General features: G+C 37.0%; 1 protein-coding gene and 2 pseudogenes across 2 annotated transcripts; 2 read left to right on the forward strand and 1 right to left on the reverse strand.

Annotated features, from left to right (window-relative positions):
* Nucleotides 1-797: 797 nt before the first annotated feature.
* LOC144362772 (uncharacterized) lies at nt 798-3,296 on the forward strand (annotated as a pseudogene). The gene is made up of 3 exons (XR_014927884.1): nt 798-2,301; nt 2,485-2,643; nt 3,219-3,296. The product of XR_014927884.1 is annotated as an uncharacterized LOC144362772 (transcript).
* A 10-nt stretch (nt 3,297-3,306) lies between these two features.
* Nucleotides 3,307-4,907, forward strand: LOC144361535 (uncharacterized; the record flags this gene model as incomplete). Its single annotated transcript, XM_085494479.1, has 3 exons — nt 3,307-3,408; nt 3,652-3,784; nt 4,223-4,907. Coding segments are annotated over 3 exons (540 nt in total), but the record flags the coding sequence as incomplete, so codon positions are not given.
* Nucleotides 4,908-4,912: 5 nt separating this feature from the next.
* On the reverse strand, nt 4,913-7,065 carry LOC144359653 (uncharacterized; annotated as a pseudogene).
* Nucleotides 7,066-21,234: the final 14,169 nt, after the last annotated feature.

Consider the following 21,234-nt stretch of genomic DNA (forward strand, 5'->3'; position numbering starts at 1 on the left):
CAAAATATTGAATTTTAATATTCATCATAAATCCATCAATCTTCTAGGCCATTGGCAACACTAATGCAGTCATTTTTGGCACAATTTTGCATTCTTCTTTGTCCCTTGATTTCTTTAATTGTTCGTCCGTATTTAGTCCAGTACATTTTTTGATGATGATTCATCCATCACATCCCTGGTTGACTTTTTGTTTTCCTGGAACTGCGCCTCCAATAGTGGTATTAAATGTTATCAATTTATGTTAACCAATAGACAGGAAATAGACCATAAAGGGAAGGAAGATTATTATTATACTTAGTATATTTCAGTAAACAGAAATAGTCATTTCAAAAGTTAGCTGGCCTTATTCAAAAAACTAATTATTAAAATAGTTTATTTTTTTATATTTTCAGAAAATGGATTATCACAGACAATAACTTATGTCATTTTGTAGATTGTGCAAAAGTGAGAAAGCTATTCCAAAAGACTGACTGGCAATAAAGAAAGAGTGCCATTCTGTAAGAGTAACTTAATATTGATGTCCTCAGTGAAGATACCAACACCTTCCCACCATTTATCTGTAAAGCTGGTGTCATGAAATTAAACACATGGAAAGAAAAAACATGTCGAAGCAACCAGACTGGCAAAGCTTTAAACATTCATCCTCCTTTTTTTATGGAACACAATGAAGACTGCACATTTTGCAACAGTCTTGGGGAAGAAACTTCCATCGTTGCAACAACTACTCTACTTTCCTGTGTCAAAACTGAGGCAGTGAAATATGGGTATCTTCACTCAACAAATGATGATAAAAATATTTGCTGTTGGAAGATGTGTTCTCAGAACAAACTTGTGTGCATGCGGATAGAAATAGAAGACTCAGGTTCCTGGTCTGTGGATGCGTATGGAAAGCCAGCTAAGACATCACCAGTGTTCTCCAATGTTCCAAAATGTCTTGATGTCAGTTCATGCTGTGCTCTTTTTAAATTAATAGAGGTATCAACTATGTGCATTGGAAATAATGGATTTGACCAGCTATGTAGATCCAGGTCAGAACACCAGTTAGCTCTGTTTTTTAACAGAAAAGATGAAATTGAAGCCTATGAACAGGATTTGTTGTCATTCAAAACAATTCAAAACCTAAAATGTGAACTAATTATTACACCAAACTGTGCTTCAAGATGTGCGGTTTGTTCAAATTATCGAGACTGTTTGTTTGCTTTGGTATCTAAAAAGAAGGACAAGACATCAAGTGATAAAAAAGACCAAAAGAAGACTAGAAATGACAGATTAAGCAGAAAGGACTTGGAAAATGAAACAAAAAATATTCAGAGGGAGAAATCGCAGTTAAAACGTAAACTCAGCTCCTTGAAAGACCGTTTACGTAGTGTAATTGATGAAGATGGAGAGGTACTGGATGACTGTTTATCTACATCTTTGTCATCAGTAATGGATGAAAAAAATGATGAGATATTGTCAAGTTTTCCACCAGACAGTCCTCAAATGTTATTCTGGCAACAGCAAAGAGAGGCAGCCACTAAACAGAACACACAAAGAAGATAGCACCCTTTAGTTATAAAATGGTGCATTGCTCTTCATTCAAAATCTCCATCGGCATATCGCTTCATTAAAAGTACCTACACACTAATTCTACCATGCGAGAGCACATTAAGAGACTATACACACTTCACTACAACAACTGATGGTATTAATGTTGACCTGCTTCAACGAATCAAAGAAGATGTCAAGTTTGACACTGAGCCAGAGAGTAAGAGAAACGTGTCCTTGGTCTTTGATGAAATTAAAATAAAAAGTGGGCTTGTATACAAAAAGTCTACTGGTAAACTGGTAGGTTTCTGCAATTTGGGGCAAATAAACGAAGAAATTCAAACCTATGTGGATAAATTGAAGGAAGATGACAGTAGTGATTCACAGAAGGATGGCTTAGATGCTCCCTTAGCAACACATGTGCTGGCACTGATGGTCAGGGGCATACTCTCTCCTCTCCGGGAGGTTTTTGCATGGTTCCCGTGTTCTGGCTTCTCTAGTCAGCAGCTCTATTGGACAATAATGGACGGTATAGAGATATTAGAACTGTCTGGATTTATGGTCAGGGCACTCGTTTCTGATGGTGCTAGTCCGAACAGAAAATTGTATAGATTTCTGGGTAACTCTGACAATGGTGACGTCTCCTACTGCACTGTTAATCCATATGATAAATCCAGAGTAATATATTTTATTTGTGATGTGCCTCACCTGATAAAGACAACTCGCAATAACTGGGAGAACTCTGGATGGCATAACAAAACTAGGAAATTACATGTAAGTACAGCAAATTATAATACCAGTACATATATCTACATTATTGTTATATGTTGTAACTATTTGTATAGACGCAACAACACTCACTCATAGCTAAAATATTTTTAAGTCAAAGAAATGACTATGATATAATTACACTAAAAGGTAACCTAAAACTCTGTTTCTCTTTTATTTTATTTACAGTATCAACATCAGTCTATAACTTGGGCACAGCTCATCAAACTTGTTGAGGAAGATGTTGGAAATGGCGGAATGGCAATTCTACGAAAACTACCGAAAATAACATCAGAGCACCTATATTTGACACCATCTTCAAGAATACGAGTTAAAACAGCAGCCCAGGTATTGTACCATGTGAATTATTACAATCAGAAGAAATTGCAGTATTTTGTTAAGCCTTAATTTTGATGGGTTGAACTGGAAGAATGGATAATAGGAACCAGTGATAACAATAAAATTTTGTTTGTTCCTTTTTTTTTGTCATTCTCTGCTATCTAAGGGATGGACCATTAGATCTTGGGAGGGGGGTCAGACCAAGGAGAATTTTTTTTCTTACTATCCAAATTCCTAATTTAATTAATTTTTTACGCAGAATATGTTTACATTATTTTTTCTTTACAAAATCCCCGAAGTGGAACATCAATTGATTTTGTTGAAAAAAGTGCATATATAAACTAAAACTTTGTTTTTTTTTCCAGTCACCTCTCTCAAATTATATTGTTGTGATTATTTTTTTAAAGATTATTTATCAATTTTTTTTTTTCGAATTGTGACCACCCCTTCAAAAATCTAATGGTCCATCCCTAAGAGATGGTTATTCCCATGGTTGAATAGCATTGCATGAATTGTCTTTTTGGAGCATAGGTACCATTATACTATTGTTGATTCATTCTTTGTATTTATTCCATTGTGCACAGGTGCTAAGCAGTAGTGTGTCAAAAGCATTTGAATCTAAAGGAAGGCATGATACTAAATCCATAGAAAAATTCATCTAAATTCATCTCTCAGTTCTTTGACTGTCTTAATGTGTCCAGATTAGGTCAAGGTGTGAAATCCCGAAAACCTACTCTTGAACCGTATAGAAATGCTGATGACTGGAGATTTGAGGTATTCCATTATACTTTACTATTTGAAATTTTATAAAGTTAAGGAGAGTGTACATTTGCTTTTGCTACACATGTGTCAACTTGTAATGCAGACTACCAATGCTGCAACTGTGTTGTGTGTTATGGGCAACACTCCACTTTTCATTTACAAATTTCACTTTTTGATATCCATAAATATTGTATAATTTTATTTAATCTGTACCTCCATTTTCATTTTTACAAAATATCATTTATTATTTTTCAGTGGCTTACTAAAGATTTTCTTGGATTTCTTGATGGTTGGGAAGCTGAGTGTCTGGCCACCCCAAATATGACTTTGACTGAAAAAAGAAAAATGTGTCTTAGCAGGGAGACATTAGAAGGTTATAGAATCACAGGTAGGTTGAAACGTTTTTGTTTGTTATCAGAGAACGCCATTCAGAAAGAACCAAAAGATGTACAGTAATGTTTTATAACTAATAACTAAACTATTGCATACATCTTTGCTCATTTATGAAACACATTCATTGGAACAAAGGGTAAATATTTTCTGAGAATTTTGCCGAACTAAATCTGTATACTGTAGACCTTTAGTGGGAATACTTAATTAAACAAACATTTTCCTGGATAAGATTTGCACCGAATAGGTTTTTTTCAAATATTTTTGTTTTCAACCAGGCAACAGTTTCAACATATTAACGTCTCTCCTAAATACTTTTTTGAGGACATGGGATGCTAGCCAGGGGAGTGCACTAGTATAATGACACAGTAACACATTCAATAATATATATATTTAAATATATAATATATATTTTTATTTCTGTTTCTATTCATAGTTAAATCGTTTGTGGCACTGGGAAAAGAGCTTTTAACCCTTGACGATGTTAACTACGTTCTAAGTGAGAAACTGAGTCAAGATCCCTTGGAAGAATACTTCTCTAAACAAAGAGGCTGCATCGGTCGAAACGACAATCCCACATTAGAGGAGTTTTCTAGAAATGTACTGTCTTTACATGTTGCTGGTGCCAGTACAGTTCAGACCAGTTCTTGTGGCAACTGCTATAACCGCAACAGAGATGATGGTGATGAGCCAGTTGACATCACTTTGAAACGTCGTCCTAGAGCTAGGGCAACAATTTAAAATAGATGAGTGACATTATTACATCAAGACCAGATTACAATTTGGCAAATGTTATTAACAATGCGGTATTGTTGGGATTGTCCTGTCAGTATCATCGCCGTGGCTTCGTCTGACCCTAGGGATGGCTGCCTACAAACGTGAGGGACGTTGCTAAAGGCGTCCTATGGGGAGGGGGTGTGTGAAATCAGCCATCTCTTACTGTGCTGGTGGTCCGGACTGGATAATCCAACCATGAGGCGCATTCACTGTTCTTTTTATTAAATTGTCTATACTTTCATCTGTTAAAATAAAGAGCTTGATTGTTTTTTGCTCACTCGAGGCAAATGCCACTAAATAAATTCCAGGTAGTTTCTGTTGATTAAACAAAATTTACTGACAAATCACATGATCTCTTGATATTTTATTATGTTAAAAAGTGGAAAAAACAAATATGTACAATAGGTTTGTGATTTTATGTTGAAACAGAACTTATTTTTGCAGTTTTTTTCTCATACTCTTTTCTCCCTTTTTTGAAACTTTGTGGTCACGTTTCTTTCGTAAAAACATGTATATTGTAGCATATGACCTACATCTGATATCTACATAACATTCTAAAATTCTGAGAAATAAAGAGTCTGCCAACGTGCTGTCAAATGCCTGAGAAATAATATGCCATCCACTAATCACAGATGCTGATTTCTGCAGGGCAGTTAAAATTACAGATTTGAGACTTTCATCTCTATAGTCTCTTGGCTTTTTCTAAAGAGAGGAAAGATTTAGTCACATGCTCTACTCTCCTAAGAAATAAATATACATTTTCATTCACAAGAAATAACCCTCCTCTGTTGACTAATTCAATCCATTTCTTTGTGTAATTCAAAAATGACATGCTGTTGTCAGCTGAATGATCGTTCAATTTCCAAGTTTGCAGAAAGGCCAAACATGCTTCAGCTGACTTGTTTTTTTGAAACCTGCCATAAAAGCGTATCAATTTGTGTGGAATGAAACCAGCAATATACCTTAAAACTTGCTCCTCATCTTTAGACAGACTATCTGTATTGCCATTCTCTAAACTTGTACATTCTACACCATTACATTTTGCATGCAATAAAAGCTTGACAAACTCAACTGCTATAAACTGTACAAGTAAGGTTTCAGCCTTATTGCAGACAATGATTTCATTATTGAGTAAGAAATTATGAAAAGCACTATCAATTTCATTACTTAATCTGAGCACATGGAATGACTGACACACAAGCTCCAGAGACTGTGGAGTTATCCCCTTTGGACAAAGACCTGGCCATATTTTTTTAATAATAAAACAGGATAGTTCTTCAGTGGTTGGTGAAGATAGTAGTGCGCTGAACACAGGACTCATCTCTTCTGCAAGTTTTTTGTTCAACTTTAATTTTGGATTGCTTTGAATGTTTTTCAATGCAGTTTTCATAAGCTGGGTAGAATTACAGAGGGCATCTGTCACAGTATACGACGATGTACAAGCCACTGCAATAAAAAATAGACAGTTGATAACAATATGTTAAACAAGAACAAGGTGAAATTTTTACAAATGAAAACAATTGCTGCCTGTGGACAACTCAACCCACAATAACTGAAATGTTGAGAATAAATAAATTTTTAATGTAACATTACTAACAATATATGTGAGGCCCAAATACAGACAACAAAAGCAAGCTAGTTATTATTTTAATACGAGAAAATTTCTTCATCTGGGCATAAAATCAGCTCTGAATAAATAAAGATTATCTCAATGGATACATTTACAATCAGTTTGGCATGGGTTGGAAGACTAATAGTATGTCAAACAACACTAGGAAAATTAACTTGTTTCGTAAGTGAAGTGGATAATTTTCAATGGTAAAGCAAAGTAAATTTTACCTTTTATTTTGTTCACATGTCTTCTTTGTCCTGTCTTTCCATCAATGTCCATTTCTTTCACAACATTTCCAGGCTTGTTTGTGCTATTAATTTGTTTTTCTGTAATGACGATAGTATGAGAATAAGAAAGCTTAATAAATGGCTCAATTGTTACTGAAACTGAACGTCATGATGGCCATTGTGAATTTTATGTAGTTAATTTAGGAGCTGTATAATCGCGGTAAAAACAAGTACAACAAATATAAATATATAAATGAGAATAAGAAAGCTTAATAAATGGCTCAATTGTTACTGAAACTGAACGTCATGATGGCCATTGTGAATTTTATGTAGTTAATTTAGGAGCTGTACAATCGCGGTAAAAACAAGTACAACAAATATAATATACACTTACCAGTACACATTGGACAAGTCCATGGGCTATTTGGGATAGTTTTTGCTGTCAACCCTGCACACTCGCAATGAAACCATATCACTGTGCAGTTGTTGTCACATGCAATCATGCTTTCTGTCGCTTCGCCACCACATATACAAAATGACTGATGAAAAAAAGCCAGTTCATCCTCAACTACGGCCAAGTCTGCCCATTCTTCCGCAGAAAAATCTATATCGGAAATTTCGACAGGAACTCCTGTTACGCCCGACGCCATGTTTGTTTTTTCTGGTTCTGCACATGCGCAGAAATCCGCATTAAGGGATTAAACAGATAACAGGAAAACGGACAGCGCATTGTTTGCTTGGCAAACAATCGCCAACTATCATAGTACACAAAGGAAACAATAGGCGTCAGTGCTCCTTTTTTTACCTCCATGGTATTGCCAAGTGTATTTATTACTGTGTAATGATTGACAGTATGTCACCTACAGAGGGCAGTACACATCAAATCACTGATACCAACACTAGTTAGTATTGCCAAGTGTACTTATTACTGTGTAATGATTGACAGTATGTAACCTACAGAGGGCAGTACACATCAACTCACTGATACCAACGCTAGTTAGTATTGCCAAGTGTACTTATTACTGTGTAATGATTGACAATATGTCACCTACAGAGGGCAGTACACATCAAATCACTGATACCAACTCTAGTTAGTATTGCCAAGTGTACTTATTACTGTGTAATGATTGACAGTATGTAACCTACAGAGGGCAGTACACATCAACTCACTGATACCAACGCTAGTTAGTATTGCCTAGTGTATTTATTACTGTGTAATGATTGACAGTATGTCACCTACAGAGGGCAGTACACATCAACTCACTGATACCAACGCTAGTTAGTATTGCCTAGTGTATTTATTACTGTGTAATGATTGACAGTATGTCACCTACAGAGGGCAGTACACATCAACTCACTGATACCAACTCTAGTTAGTATTGCCAAGTGTATTTATTACTGTGTAATGATTGATAGTATGTCACCTACAGAGGGCAGTACACATCAACTCACTGATACCAACTCTAGTTAGTATTGCCAAGTGTATTTATTACTGTATAATGTTTGACAGTATGTCACCTACAGAGGGCAGTGCACATCAACTCACTGGTACCAACGCTAGTTAATATTGCCAAGTGTATTTATTACCGTGTAATGATTGACAGTATGTCACCTACAGAGGGCAGTACACATCAACGCACTGATACCAACACAAGTTAGTATTGCCAAATGTATTTATTACTGTGTAATGATTGATAGTATGTCACCTACAGAGGGCAGTACACATCAAATCACTGATACCAACACTAGTTAGTATTGCCTAGTGTATTTATTACTGTATAATGTTTGACAGTATGTCACCTACAGAGGGCAGTACACATCAACGCACTGATACCAACACAAGTTAGTATTGCCAAATGTATTTATTACTGTGTAATGTTTGACAGTATGTCACCTACAGAGGGCAGTACAGGGAATGATTGACAGTATGTATATAGTAACATGTAAGGTCAGATTACCTCAATTATAGCAATGTTTCTGTTATAAGCATACCATGTTGATGTACGCCCTCTATGGTGTTATCCTGCCAAGACTGTATGCTAATACAAAAAATGTATCAGAAACTAGTAATATACACAGACTCGATTCTGTATTTTTACCCTGAATAAAATACATGATTGTGTACTATTTATGAAATATACTCACAGAAATCTGTGCATGTGTTTATCTTTTTTATTGCAGCTGACAAACATTCAGTTGTGCTTGAATACAAATTCACCTCCCCCCCCCCCCCATCGGTTTATCTGTGCTATGCTACTCATAGTGGGTAATTTATGATCAACTTATTATTTTATAACAGTCTGTTTAATGTAGCACTAAATTTATACAGAACTATTGATAACAAAGAGTCAGTGTTTTATTCATCGTAAACATATTCTATATTAAAGTATTATTAGTGTACCACTTTATGCACACATTTAATACTTTTTATTTTCATTCATTTAATGTCAACTTTAATTAATTTGCAAATTCTGTGTAAACCTCCACTCAGGTATTTATTATCTTTGAGAAGGAGACATTTATTGGTAGATTTATGTTATGGAATTCAGCACTACTGAATATATATATAAGAACACAATACGACTACAGAAATACAAGATTGTAAAATTGGTGTTGCTCTGAACTATGGAATAAGTAAATGTATTGTTTGGTCTACTCTTGTATAAAGAAACCTACATGGTGTCCTTGAAACAGATTTGTAGAGTGCAGATGACTGCATAAAATAGGTCACATTGTGATGGGCAAATTGGCAACATAAAATATAATGTATTTGAGTTTGACACAGTAATATAGGGATAATTTAGGTATGTTTAGGTATGAAAGTGACGTAAGTGATGTAAGAGAGTCTGAAAAAACGTCATAAAATGAAATGATAATAGCAATATACCTTGTGATATATCAGGATACGACAGTGATGCTGGGCTCAATGCAATGCATTGTGGGTGATGAAACTTGATATTGAGTACATGTATCTTGGAAAATCTCTGGAGACTACAGTGTAATGCATTGCAATGAATTATGGGTAGTGACATTTCTCACGATGTGTCATATCTGGGAACTACAATAAATTGGTGCATTGCAATGAATTATGGGTAGTGACATTTCTCACAATGTGTCATATCTGGGAACTACAATAAATTGGTGCATTGCAATGAATTATTAGTAGTGACATTTCTCACAATGTGTCATATCTGGGAACTACAATAAATTGGTGCATTGCAATGAATTATGGGTAGTGACATTTCTCACCATATGTCTTATCTGGGAACTACAATAAATTGGTGCATTGCAATGAATTATGGGTAGTGAAATTTCTCACCATGTGTCATATCTGGGAACTACAATAAATTGGTGCATTGCAATGAATTATGGGTAGTGACATTTCTCACCATGTGTCATATCTGGGAACTACAATAAATTGGTGCATTGCAATGAATTATGGGTAGTGACATTTCTCACCATGTGTCATATCTGGGAACTACAATAAATTGGTGCATTGCAATGAATTATGGGTAGTGACATTTCTCACCATGTGTCATATCTGGGAACTACAATAAATTGGTGCATTGCAATGAATTATGGGTAGTGACATTTCTCACCATGTGTCATATCTGGGAACTACAATAAATAGGTGCATTGCAATGAATTATGGGTAGTGACATTTCTCACCATGTGTCATATCTGGGAACTACAATAAATTGGTGCATTGCAATGAATTATGGGTAGTGACATTTCTCACCATGTGTCATATCTGGGAACTACAATAAATTGGTGCATTGCAATGAATTATGGGTAGTGAAATTTCTCACCATGTGTCATATCTGGGAACTACAATAAATTGGTGCATTGCACTGAATTATGGGTAGTGACATTTCTCACCATGTGTCATATCTGGGAACTATAATAAATAGGTGCATTGCAATGAATTATGGGTAGTGACATTTCTCACCATGTGTCATATCTGGGAACTACAATAAATTGGTGCATTGCAATGAATTATGGGTAGTGACATTTCTCACCATGTGTCATATCTGGGAACTACAATAAATTGGTGCATTGCAATGAATTATGGGTAGTGACATTTCTCACCATGTGTCATATCTGGGAACTACAATAAATAGGTGCATTGCAATGAATTATTGGTAGTGACATTTCTCACCATGTGTCATATCTGGGAACTACAGTAAATAGATGCATTGCAATGAATTATGGGTAGTGACATTTCTCACCATGTGTCATATCTGGGAACTACAATAAATTGGTGCATTGAAATGAATTATGGGTAGTGACATTTCTCACCATGTGTCATATCTGGGAACTACAATAAATTGGTGCATTGAAATGAATTATTGGTAGTGACATTTCTCACCATGTGTCATATCTGGAAACTACAATAAATAGGTGCATTGCAATGAATTATGGGTAGTGACATTTCTCACGATGTGTCATATCTGGAAACTACAATACATGTAAATAGGTGCATTGCAATGAATTATGGGTAGTGGCATTTCTCACGATGTGTCATATCTGGAAACTACAATGAATAGGTGCATTGCAATGAATTATGGGTTGTGACATTTCTCACCATGTGTCATATCTGGGAAGTACAATAAATTGGTGCATTGCAATGAATTATGGGTAGTGACATTTTTCACCATGTGTCATATCTGGGAACTACAATAAATTGGTGCATTGCAATGAATTATGGGTAGTGACATTTCTCACCATGTGTCATATCTGGGAACTACAATAAATTGGTGCATTGCAATGAATTATGGGTAGTGACATTTCTCACCATGTGTCATATCTGGGAACTACAATAAATAGGTGCATTGGAATGAATTATGGGTAGTGACATTTCTCACCATGTGTCATATCTGGGAACTACAATAAATTGGTGCATTGCAATGAATTATGGGTAGTGACATTTCTCACCATATGTCATATCTGGGAACTACAATAAATTGGTGCATTGCAATGAATTATGGGTAGTGACATTTCTCACCATGTGTCATATCTGGGAACTACAATAAATTGGTGCATTGCAATGAATTATGGGTAGTGACATTTCTCACCATGTGTCATATCTGGGAACTACAATAAATAGGTGCATTGCAATGAATTATGGGTAGTGACATTTCTCACCATGTGTCATATCTGGGAACTACAATAAATTGGTGCATTGCAATGAATTATGGGTAGTGACATTTCTCACCATGTGTCATATCTGGGAACTACAATAAATTGGTGCATTGCAATGAATTATGGGTAGTGACATTTCTCACCATGTGTCATATCTGGGAACTACAATAAATTGGTGCATTGCAATGAATTATGGATAGTGACATTTCTCACCATGTGTCATATCTGGGAACTACAATAAATAGGTGCATTGCAATGAATTATGGGTAGTGACATTTCTCACCATGTGTCATATCTGGGAACTACAATAAATTGGTGCATTGCAATGAATTATGGGTAGTGACATTTCTCACCATGTGTCATATCTGGGAATTACAATAAATTGGTGCATTGCAATGAATTATGGGTAGTGACATTTCTCACCATGTGTCATATCTGGGAACTACAATAAATTGGTGCATTGCAATGTATTATGGGTAGTGACATTTCTCACCATGTGTCATATCTGGGAATTACAATAAATTGGTGCATTGCAATGAATTATGGGTAGTGACATTTCTCACCATGTGTCATATCTGGGAACTACAATAAATTGGTGCATTGCAATGAATTATGGGTTGTGACATTTCTCACCATGTGTCATATCTGGGAACTACAATAAATAGGTGCATTGCAATGAATTATGGGTAGTGACATTTCTCACCATGTGTCTTATCTGGGAACTACAATAAATTGGTGCATTGCAATGAATTATGGGTAGTGACATTTCTCACCATGTGTCATATCTGGGAACTACAGTAAATTGGTGCATTGCAATGAATTATGGGTAGTGACATTTCTCACCATGTGTCATATCTGGGAACTACACTAAATTGGTGCATTGCAATGAATTATGGGTAGTGACATTTCTCACCATGTGTCATATCTGGGAACTACAATAAATTGGTGCATTGCAATGAATCATGGGTAGTGACATTTCTCACCATGTGTCATATCTGGGAACTACAATAAATTGGTGCATTGCAATGAATTATGGGTAGTGACATTTCTCACCATGTGTCATATCTGGGAACTACAATAAATTGATGCATTGCAATGAATTATGGGTAGTGACATTTCTCACCTTGTGTCATATCTGGGAACTACATTAAATTGGTGCATTGCAATGAATTATGGGTAGTGACATTTCTCACCATGTGTCATATCTGGGAACTACAATAAATTGGTGCATTGCAATGAATTATGGGTAGTGACATTTCTCACCATGTGTCATATCTGGGAACTACAGTAAATAGATGCATTGCAATGAATTATGGGTAGTGACATTTCTCACCATGTGTCATATCTGGGAACTACAATAAATTGGTGCATTGCAATGAATTATGGGTAGTGACATTTCTCACCATGTGTCATATCTGGGAACTACAATAAATTGGTGCATTGCAATGAATTATGGGTAGTGACATTTCTCACCATGTGTCATATCTGGGAACTACAATAAATTGGTGCATTGCAATGAATTATGGGTAGTGACATTTCTCACCATGTGTCATATCTGGGAACTACAATAAATAGGTGCATTGCAATGAATTATGGGTAGTGACATTTCTCACCATGTGTCATATCTGGGAACTACAATAAATTGGTGCATTGCAATGAATTATGGGTAGTGACATTTCTCACCATGTGTCATATCTGGGAACTACAATAAATTGATGCATTGCAATGAATTATGGGTAGTGACATTTCTCACCATGTGTCATATCTGGGAACTACAATAAATTGATGCATTGCAATGAATTATGGGTAGTGACATTTCTCACCATGTGTCATATCTGGGAACTACAATAAATTGGTGCATTGCAATGAATTATGGGTAGTGACATTTCTCACCATGTGTCATATCTGGGAACTACAATAAATTGGTGCATTGCAATGAATTATGGGTAGTGACATTTCTCACCATGTGTCATATCTGGGAACTACAATAAATAGGTGCATTGCAATGAATTATGGGTAGTGACATTTCTCACGATGTGTCATATCTGGGAACTACAATAAATTGGTGCATTGCAATGAATTATGGGTAGTGACATTTCTCACCATGTGTCATATCTGGGAACTACAATAAATAGGTGCATTGCAATGAATTATGGGTAGTGACATTTCTCACCATGTGTCATATCTGGGAACTACAATAAATTGGTGCATTGCAATGAATTATGGGTAGTGACATTTCTCACCATGTGTCATATCTGGGAACTACAATAAATTGATGCATTGCAATGAATTATGGGTAGTGACATTTCTCACCATGTGTCATATCTGGGAACTACAATAAATTGATGCATTGCAATGAATTATGGGTAGTGACATTTCTCACCATGTGTCATATCTGGGAACTACAATAAATTGGTGCATTGCAATGAATTATGGGTAGTGACATTTCTCACCATGTGTCATATCTGGGAACTACAATAAATTGGTGCATTGCAATGAATTATGGGTAGTGACATTTCTCACCATGTGTCATATCTGGGAACTACAATAAATAGGTGCATTGCAATGAATTATGGGTAGTGACATTTCTCACCATGTGTCATATCTGGGAACTACAATAAATTGGTGCATTGCAATGAATTATGGGTAGTGACATTTCTCACCATGTGTCATATCTGGGAACTACAATAAATTGATGCATTGCAATGAATTATGGGTAGTGACATTTCTCACCATGTGTCATATCTGGGAACTACAATAAATTGGTGCATTGCAATGAATTATGGGTAGTGACATTTCTCACCATGTGTCATATCTGGGAACTACAATAAATTGGTGCATTGCAATGAATTATGGGTAGTGACATTTCTCACCATGTGTCATATCTGGGAACTACAATAAATTGGTGCATTGCAATGAATTATGGGTAGTGACATTTCTCACCATGTGTCATATCTGGGAACTACAATAAATAGGTGCATTGCAATGAATTATTGGTAGTGACATTTCTCACCATGTGTCATATCTGGGAACTACAGTAAATAGATGCATTGCAATGAATTATGGGTATCTCAGATCGCCAGCAAGAACAGACAATGATATATAACTGGAAAAACAAAGCCTGTGTATATGCATTGCCATGTCTTATGCTGGCCCTGAACCAAACACTCTGGTTCTCAGCAAGACCAGACAACGAGGATAACTGGAAAAACAAAAATTCTTAAACTTAGTTTTATCGTAAGCAAATGATTACGGTCGCATATAAACGTTCGATGCTGTGGGGTATCCGCCATGTTCTATCTTTTGCTTGAGTTGACCTAATAGGTCAAATTGCTAATTAACCAATAAAAATGCTGGATGATGCCAATGTGTTCAAATTACCATAGCTCATTAAATATGTTAATGTTATTGAACGCAACGCGGAAGAAATTTGCCAATGTTGTAGTCCAATCTTTTGGCTTGGATTTTGATGGGAAAACGGCATGATTTGTTTTTTTCAAATCAAAAAATAGTTGTTTTCAAAAGATAAACTGAGCATTTGAAGAATTATTTAACATTGTTTACAGTGATAACAGCTCATTGTTGAAAGAAGCTTACCCATTCACGCTAGTCACAATAAACATACTCTTGTATACAGATCAAAGGGATGGGGGCGGAGTCACGAATCTGGGTGTCTGCAGCTTCCATGTGCGCTGCATGACAAGAGATCAAATTCGGGGGCTTTTTGGGAGACGACAGCTGGGTCACACGTCTGACAAACATATGATGGGTTTACATTACGATGTGGATTATCATCCCAAAAAAGGTGTGAAAGTGAATTTCTAGTGGTTCCAGCCTAAATTGTTAGTGCCTGGGCCATCGGGACGATGTTAATTTTGAGGCCTGATTGCCATGTTTCACGTCGACCCTGAACCAAATTCTATGGTCTCCAGCAAGACCAGACAATGATTGATAACTGGAAAAACAAGGCCTGTGTATATGCATTGCCATGTCTTATGCTGGTCCTGAACCAAACACTCTGGTCCCCAGTATGACCAGACAATGATCGATAACTGGAAAAACAAGGCCTGTGTATATGCTTTGCCATGTCTTATGTCGGCCCTGAACCAAACACTCTGGTTCCCAGTATGACCAGACAATGATCGATAACTGGAAAAACAAGGTGTGTGTATATGTATTGCCATGTCTTATGTCGGCTCTGAACCAAACACTCTGGTCCCCAGTATGACCAGACAATGATCGATAACTGGAAAAACAAGGCCTGTGTATATGCATTGCCATGTCTTATGCCGGCCCTGAACCAAACACTCTGGTCCCCAGTATGACCAGACAATGCTGGATAACTGGAAAAACAAGGCCTGTGTATATGCATTGCCATGTTTTATGCCGGCCCTGAACCAAACACTCTGGTCCCCAGTATGACCAGACAATGATCGATAACTGGAAAAACAAGGCCTGTGTATATGCATTGCCATGTCTTATGTCGGCTCTGAACCAAACACTCTGGTCCCCAGTATGACCAGACAATGCTGGATAACTGGAAAAACAAAGCCTGTGTATATGCATTGCCATGTCGTATGTCGGCCCTGAACCAAACACTCTGGTCCCCAGTATGACCAGACAATGATCGATAACTGGAAAAACAAGGCCTGTGTATATGCATTGCCATGTCTTATGTCGGCTCTGAACCAAACACTCTGGTCGCCAGTATGACCAGACAATGCTGGATAACTGGAAAAACAAGGTCTGTGTATATGCATTGCCATGTCTTATGCCGGCCCGGAACCAAACACTCTGGTCCCCAGTATGACCAGACAATGCTGGATAACTGGAAAAACAAGGCCTGTGTATATGCATTGCCATGTCGTATGCCGGCCCTGAACCAAACATTCTGGTCTCCAGTATGACCAGACAATGCTGGATAACTGGAAAAACAAGGCCTGTGTATATGCATTGCCATGTCTTATGCCGGCTCTGAACCAAACACTCTGGTCCCCAGTATGACCAAACAATGCTGTATAACTGGAAAAACAAGGCCTGTGTATATGCATTGCCATGTCTTATGCCGGCCCTGAACCAAACAGTCTGGTCCCAAGCAAGACTAGACAATGAGGGATAACTGGAAAAAGAAGGCCTGTGTATATGCATTGCCATGTTTTATGCCGGCCCTGAACCAAACACTCTGGTCCCCAGTATGACCAGACAATGATTGATAACTGGAAAAACAAGGTCTGTGTATATGCATTGCCATGTTTTATGCCGGCCCTGAACCAAACACTCTGGTCTCCAGTATGACCAGACAATGCTGGATACCTGGAAAAACAAGGTCTGTGTATATGCATTGCCATGTCTTATGCCGGCCCTGAACCAAACACTCTGGTCCCCAGTATGACCAGACAATGCTGGATAACTGGAAAAACAAGGCCTGTGTATATGCATTGCCATGTCTTATGCCAGCCCTGAACCAAACACTCTGGTCCCCAGTATGACCAGACAATGCTGGATAACTGGAAAAACAAGGCCTGTGTATATGCATTGCCATGTCTTAGGTCGGCTCTGAACCAAACACTTTGGTCCCCAGTATGACAAGACAATGATTGATAACTGGAAAAACAAGGCTTGTGTATATGCATTGCCATGTCTTATGCCGGCTCTGTACCAAACACTCTGGTCCCCAGTATGACCAAACAATGCTGTATAACTGGAAAAACAAGGCCTGTGTATATGCATTGCCATGTCTTATGCCGGCCCTGAACCAAACAGTTTGGTCCCAAGCAAGACCAGACAATGAGGGATAACTGGAAAAAGAAGGCCTGTGTATTATATGCATTGCCATGTTTTATACCGGCCCTGAACCAAACACTCTGGTCCCCAGTGTGACCAGACAATGATTGATAACTGGAAAAACAAGGCCTGTGTATATGCATTGCCATGTCTTATGTCGGCCCTGAACCAAACACTCTGGTCCCCAGTATGACCAGACAATGCTGGATAACTGGAAAAACAAGGCCTGTGTATATGCATTGCCATGTCTTATGCCGGCCCTGAACCAAACACTCTGGTCCCCAGTATGACCAGACAATGCTGGATAACTGGAAAAACAAGGCCTGTGTATATGCATTGCCATGTCTTATGCCGGCCCTGAACCAAACACTCTGGTCCCCAGTATGACCAGACAATGCTGGATAACTGGAAAAACAAGGCCTGTGTATATGCATTGCCATGTCTTATGCCGGCCCTGAACCAAACACTCTGGTCCCCAGTATGACCAGACAATGCTGGATAACTGGAAAAACAAGGCCTGTGTATATGCATTGCCATGTCTTATGTCGGCCCTGAACCAAACACTCTGGTCCCCAGTATGATCAGACAATGCTGGATAACTGGAAAAACAAGGCCTGTGTATATGCATTGCCATGTCTTATGTCGGCCCTGAACCAAACAGTTTTGTCCCCAGTATGACCAGACAATGATTGATAACTGGAAAAACAAGGCCTGTGTATATGCATTGCCATGTCTTATGTCGGCCCTGAACCAAACACTCTGGTCCCCAGTATGATCAGACAATGCTGGATAACTGGAAAAACAAGGCCTGTGTATATGCATTGCCATGTCTTATGTCGGCCCTGAACCAAACAGTTTTGTCCCCAGTATGACCAGACAATGATTGATAACTGGAAAAACAAGGCCTGTGTATATGCACTGTCATGTCTTATGTCAGCACTGAACCAAACACTCAAACCCAATCAAGCAATATCAGTTTTTAAAAAAGTAGTATGTTCTTGCTTAGACCACATGTCTTCTCTATGGTAATATTGATTATAATAGTTTGGGCAAGTTTTATTTTCACACTTGTATTTGTATGACTCAATCTAGAATATGAAAAAAACAACTGGTAGGTCATAATTGTTCAATTTTATCATGACAAACCAGCAAGACTCTATGTAGCCTGGTTAACTTTACATTTTTTATGAGATTTTTGAAGGAGACATTAAAGTGCCTGTGAAATGGTTGCTATTTTCACGCCTAAAATTATCCATTGATACATAAATATTATTATTTTTTATGTTTCTAAGCATGAATTATTTTTTTAAGTGAAAAAATGTGTTTTAAACTCAATCTACGGCAACTTTATTTTTGTATATTTTAAAACGAGGCTCCTCATTAGCTTCTTATTTGCATACAGAAATTCCCCTTGTGACGTTAGAAGGGGAAGTCGCATGGCACCTTGCATTGCCGATACGTGTAAATAACTTAAGGCAAATTTCTTGTGCAGTTTTCTCGTCTTTGACTAAATTTTCACTTATGTACTCGTTCGTCGAGGAGAAATGGACCATAATGAACACATAGTATAAATTTTTGTTGCATGGGGTTGAGTTAGATGTCCGTTCTGGTGTAGCTGGTCACCGTGATCGTCACCGGCGCACGTTTGTAAACTGTTGCTGGACAAAATAGAATTTGACGTCGGAATTATCTCGTTATTTAGCAGGTTACTAGGCACGTCACTACACTGTTGTATTTCATCGATCATCTGAGTAAAACTTTCGAAATTAAAATAAAAGAGAACATATTTTGACATTCTAAACATCAGACTATAGTGATCACTATAAAATAATTAAAAAAACGACAAATCACAGTTACTAAATAAATGACAGCCGCGTGGAAATAAATTGAAATTTTGTTGAAATAGGTGAACGCGTCGGGTCACGACGAAGGCAAGTGCGTTAAAAGTGGCGTTTAATTGGATAACAAAAATAATCGAGATCGTCACACATACAGATAAATTCAGAGTGGATTCGAGTTAGCGTGATCCATGGCGTGATTGTCATAATTAAAACATCATATATTAAAACTTTATTTGGTGGAAACGTATTGACCAAGCCCGAATTCTTATTTCATAAATTATTACGCAGAACAAGCTGCAAGCATGGAGGTAAAAAAGAACAGAGGTGTGAATTCGACATTCAACACCAATCACCAAACAATTCAGAAACTTTTAGCCTTCGAAAATGAAAACAATTAGCAGTTTGTAAGAGCTGTGTAATTTCCTGTTTGTCCGACGCTTCGTTTTCGTGTCACTGTCAAAATTCAAAATTATTGCTGCCTTTTACTTAACAGGGACTAAATGGTCTCTATAAAACGATTACCAGGATCGCAAAAAAAGTCAACTTATTTGAAACACTTGCCGGATGTCTCTCTCTCTCTCTTCTGAAATCCGCCTCGGTGATCATGGTCCGGAATCTATTTCTCTCAAAAAATAAAATAGACAAAAAAAGAAAAGAAAAATGCCGACCGAAAAATGTATATCGTTTAAAAGTATACTGCATGACCAGTGTTATTACGGCTCAGGGGTATGACTTCCTCTCACATTTTGGCATTTGGTGGGGCACTTTCGGCGAGAGCCGGAAATCCGGAAACAGTCGATCGTTTCAGGATAGGTGGGCGTGGCTACAACACAAGAAATATCCCAAATTTACTTGGATACGAGTAATCATTTTCGGCAAAAAAATCAATAACTGCCCATTTCAGTGGGACACAGATCTAAAATGGGCAACGTGAGGGTGGGCATTGGACAGGCACTTTAATTATTGGATTTATGCGATAGAATTAATCACTAAAATATGACTTCAGAAAAACAAGGTGCTTATTAAGTTGCTCTGGACTATAAAAGCAACAAATAAATAGCCTGCTGCTGAATTTGGTGTTAAGAAACATACATGGTGTCCTTGAAACATGTATTTATTGAGGGCAACTCTGAACAGATGACTAAAAAAATAGGTTTCTGAGTGACATGCAATAAAACACACACATGGTGTGTTATCAGAAAAAAATTCCATTCGGGGCTATAGTACCATTGTAAAAATTTGGAGAGTCAAGAACTATTTATATACAAGATGTTAAAGGAATTTTTGATATTGGCATATCAAAATCCTTTATCGGGAATGAACATGTTCTGTATTCACCAAAATCCAACATTGATATGTTTCTAGACAAACAAATTTGAAACATAAAAGAAACCATTCGATCTAAACAACCAGTGACCTTGAAAATCTAGTTGTATTGCAATTGCATTTTTGAGTGAGAAAAATTTGAGGCCAAAATTGATGGATATATGCCCAATCTTCCCAATAAGTTATTTATTTAGATGCACAGGAAACCAAAATTTTGGATGTACATCACTCAGGTGATGAAAAATTGGTGATAATAGCCAAGGGGGTGAGGAATTGCATTTCAAATGTACAATGTACATGTATACTGTATCTTTAAATTATTCATTTCAGACGCCATTTTGTTGGACTGTTACATTTCCACAGTGACATCTTCTGTAATATATGATATTCTCAGTTCAAAAAGATCGACTTGTCAAATAAAAAAAATAATTATGCTTAGCTTGAGAAAGATAAATAAAAACTTTGCAAACTCACCTAACAACTTTAGAATGTTTGGCACCAAACTATGTTTATAATGCCGTAAAATCTGTTTATTGCACAGTTTTACGTACAACTTTATTTCTGTCTTTCTCAATTACATGAATGAACTTTACACACAATAAGAAACACTGTAATTTTCAGAAATTATAACTGAGATAATTAATGTAAAAAGTTCCAAAGTGTTTTACTTATTGTATAATCATTTAATTTTGCTGAAAGAATGATCAGTGAAAATGTAATTCAGCGAATATACCTTTTT

This window comes from Saccoglossus kowalevskii, chromosome 20 (assembly GCF_978046115.1).
Source record: "Saccoglossus kowalevskii chromosome 20, keSacKowa6.1, whole genome shotgun sequence".
In the NCBI taxonomy this organism is placed as follows: domain Eukaryota; kingdom Metazoa; phylum Hemichordata; class Enteropneusta; family Harrimaniidae; genus Saccoglossus; species Saccoglossus kowalevskii.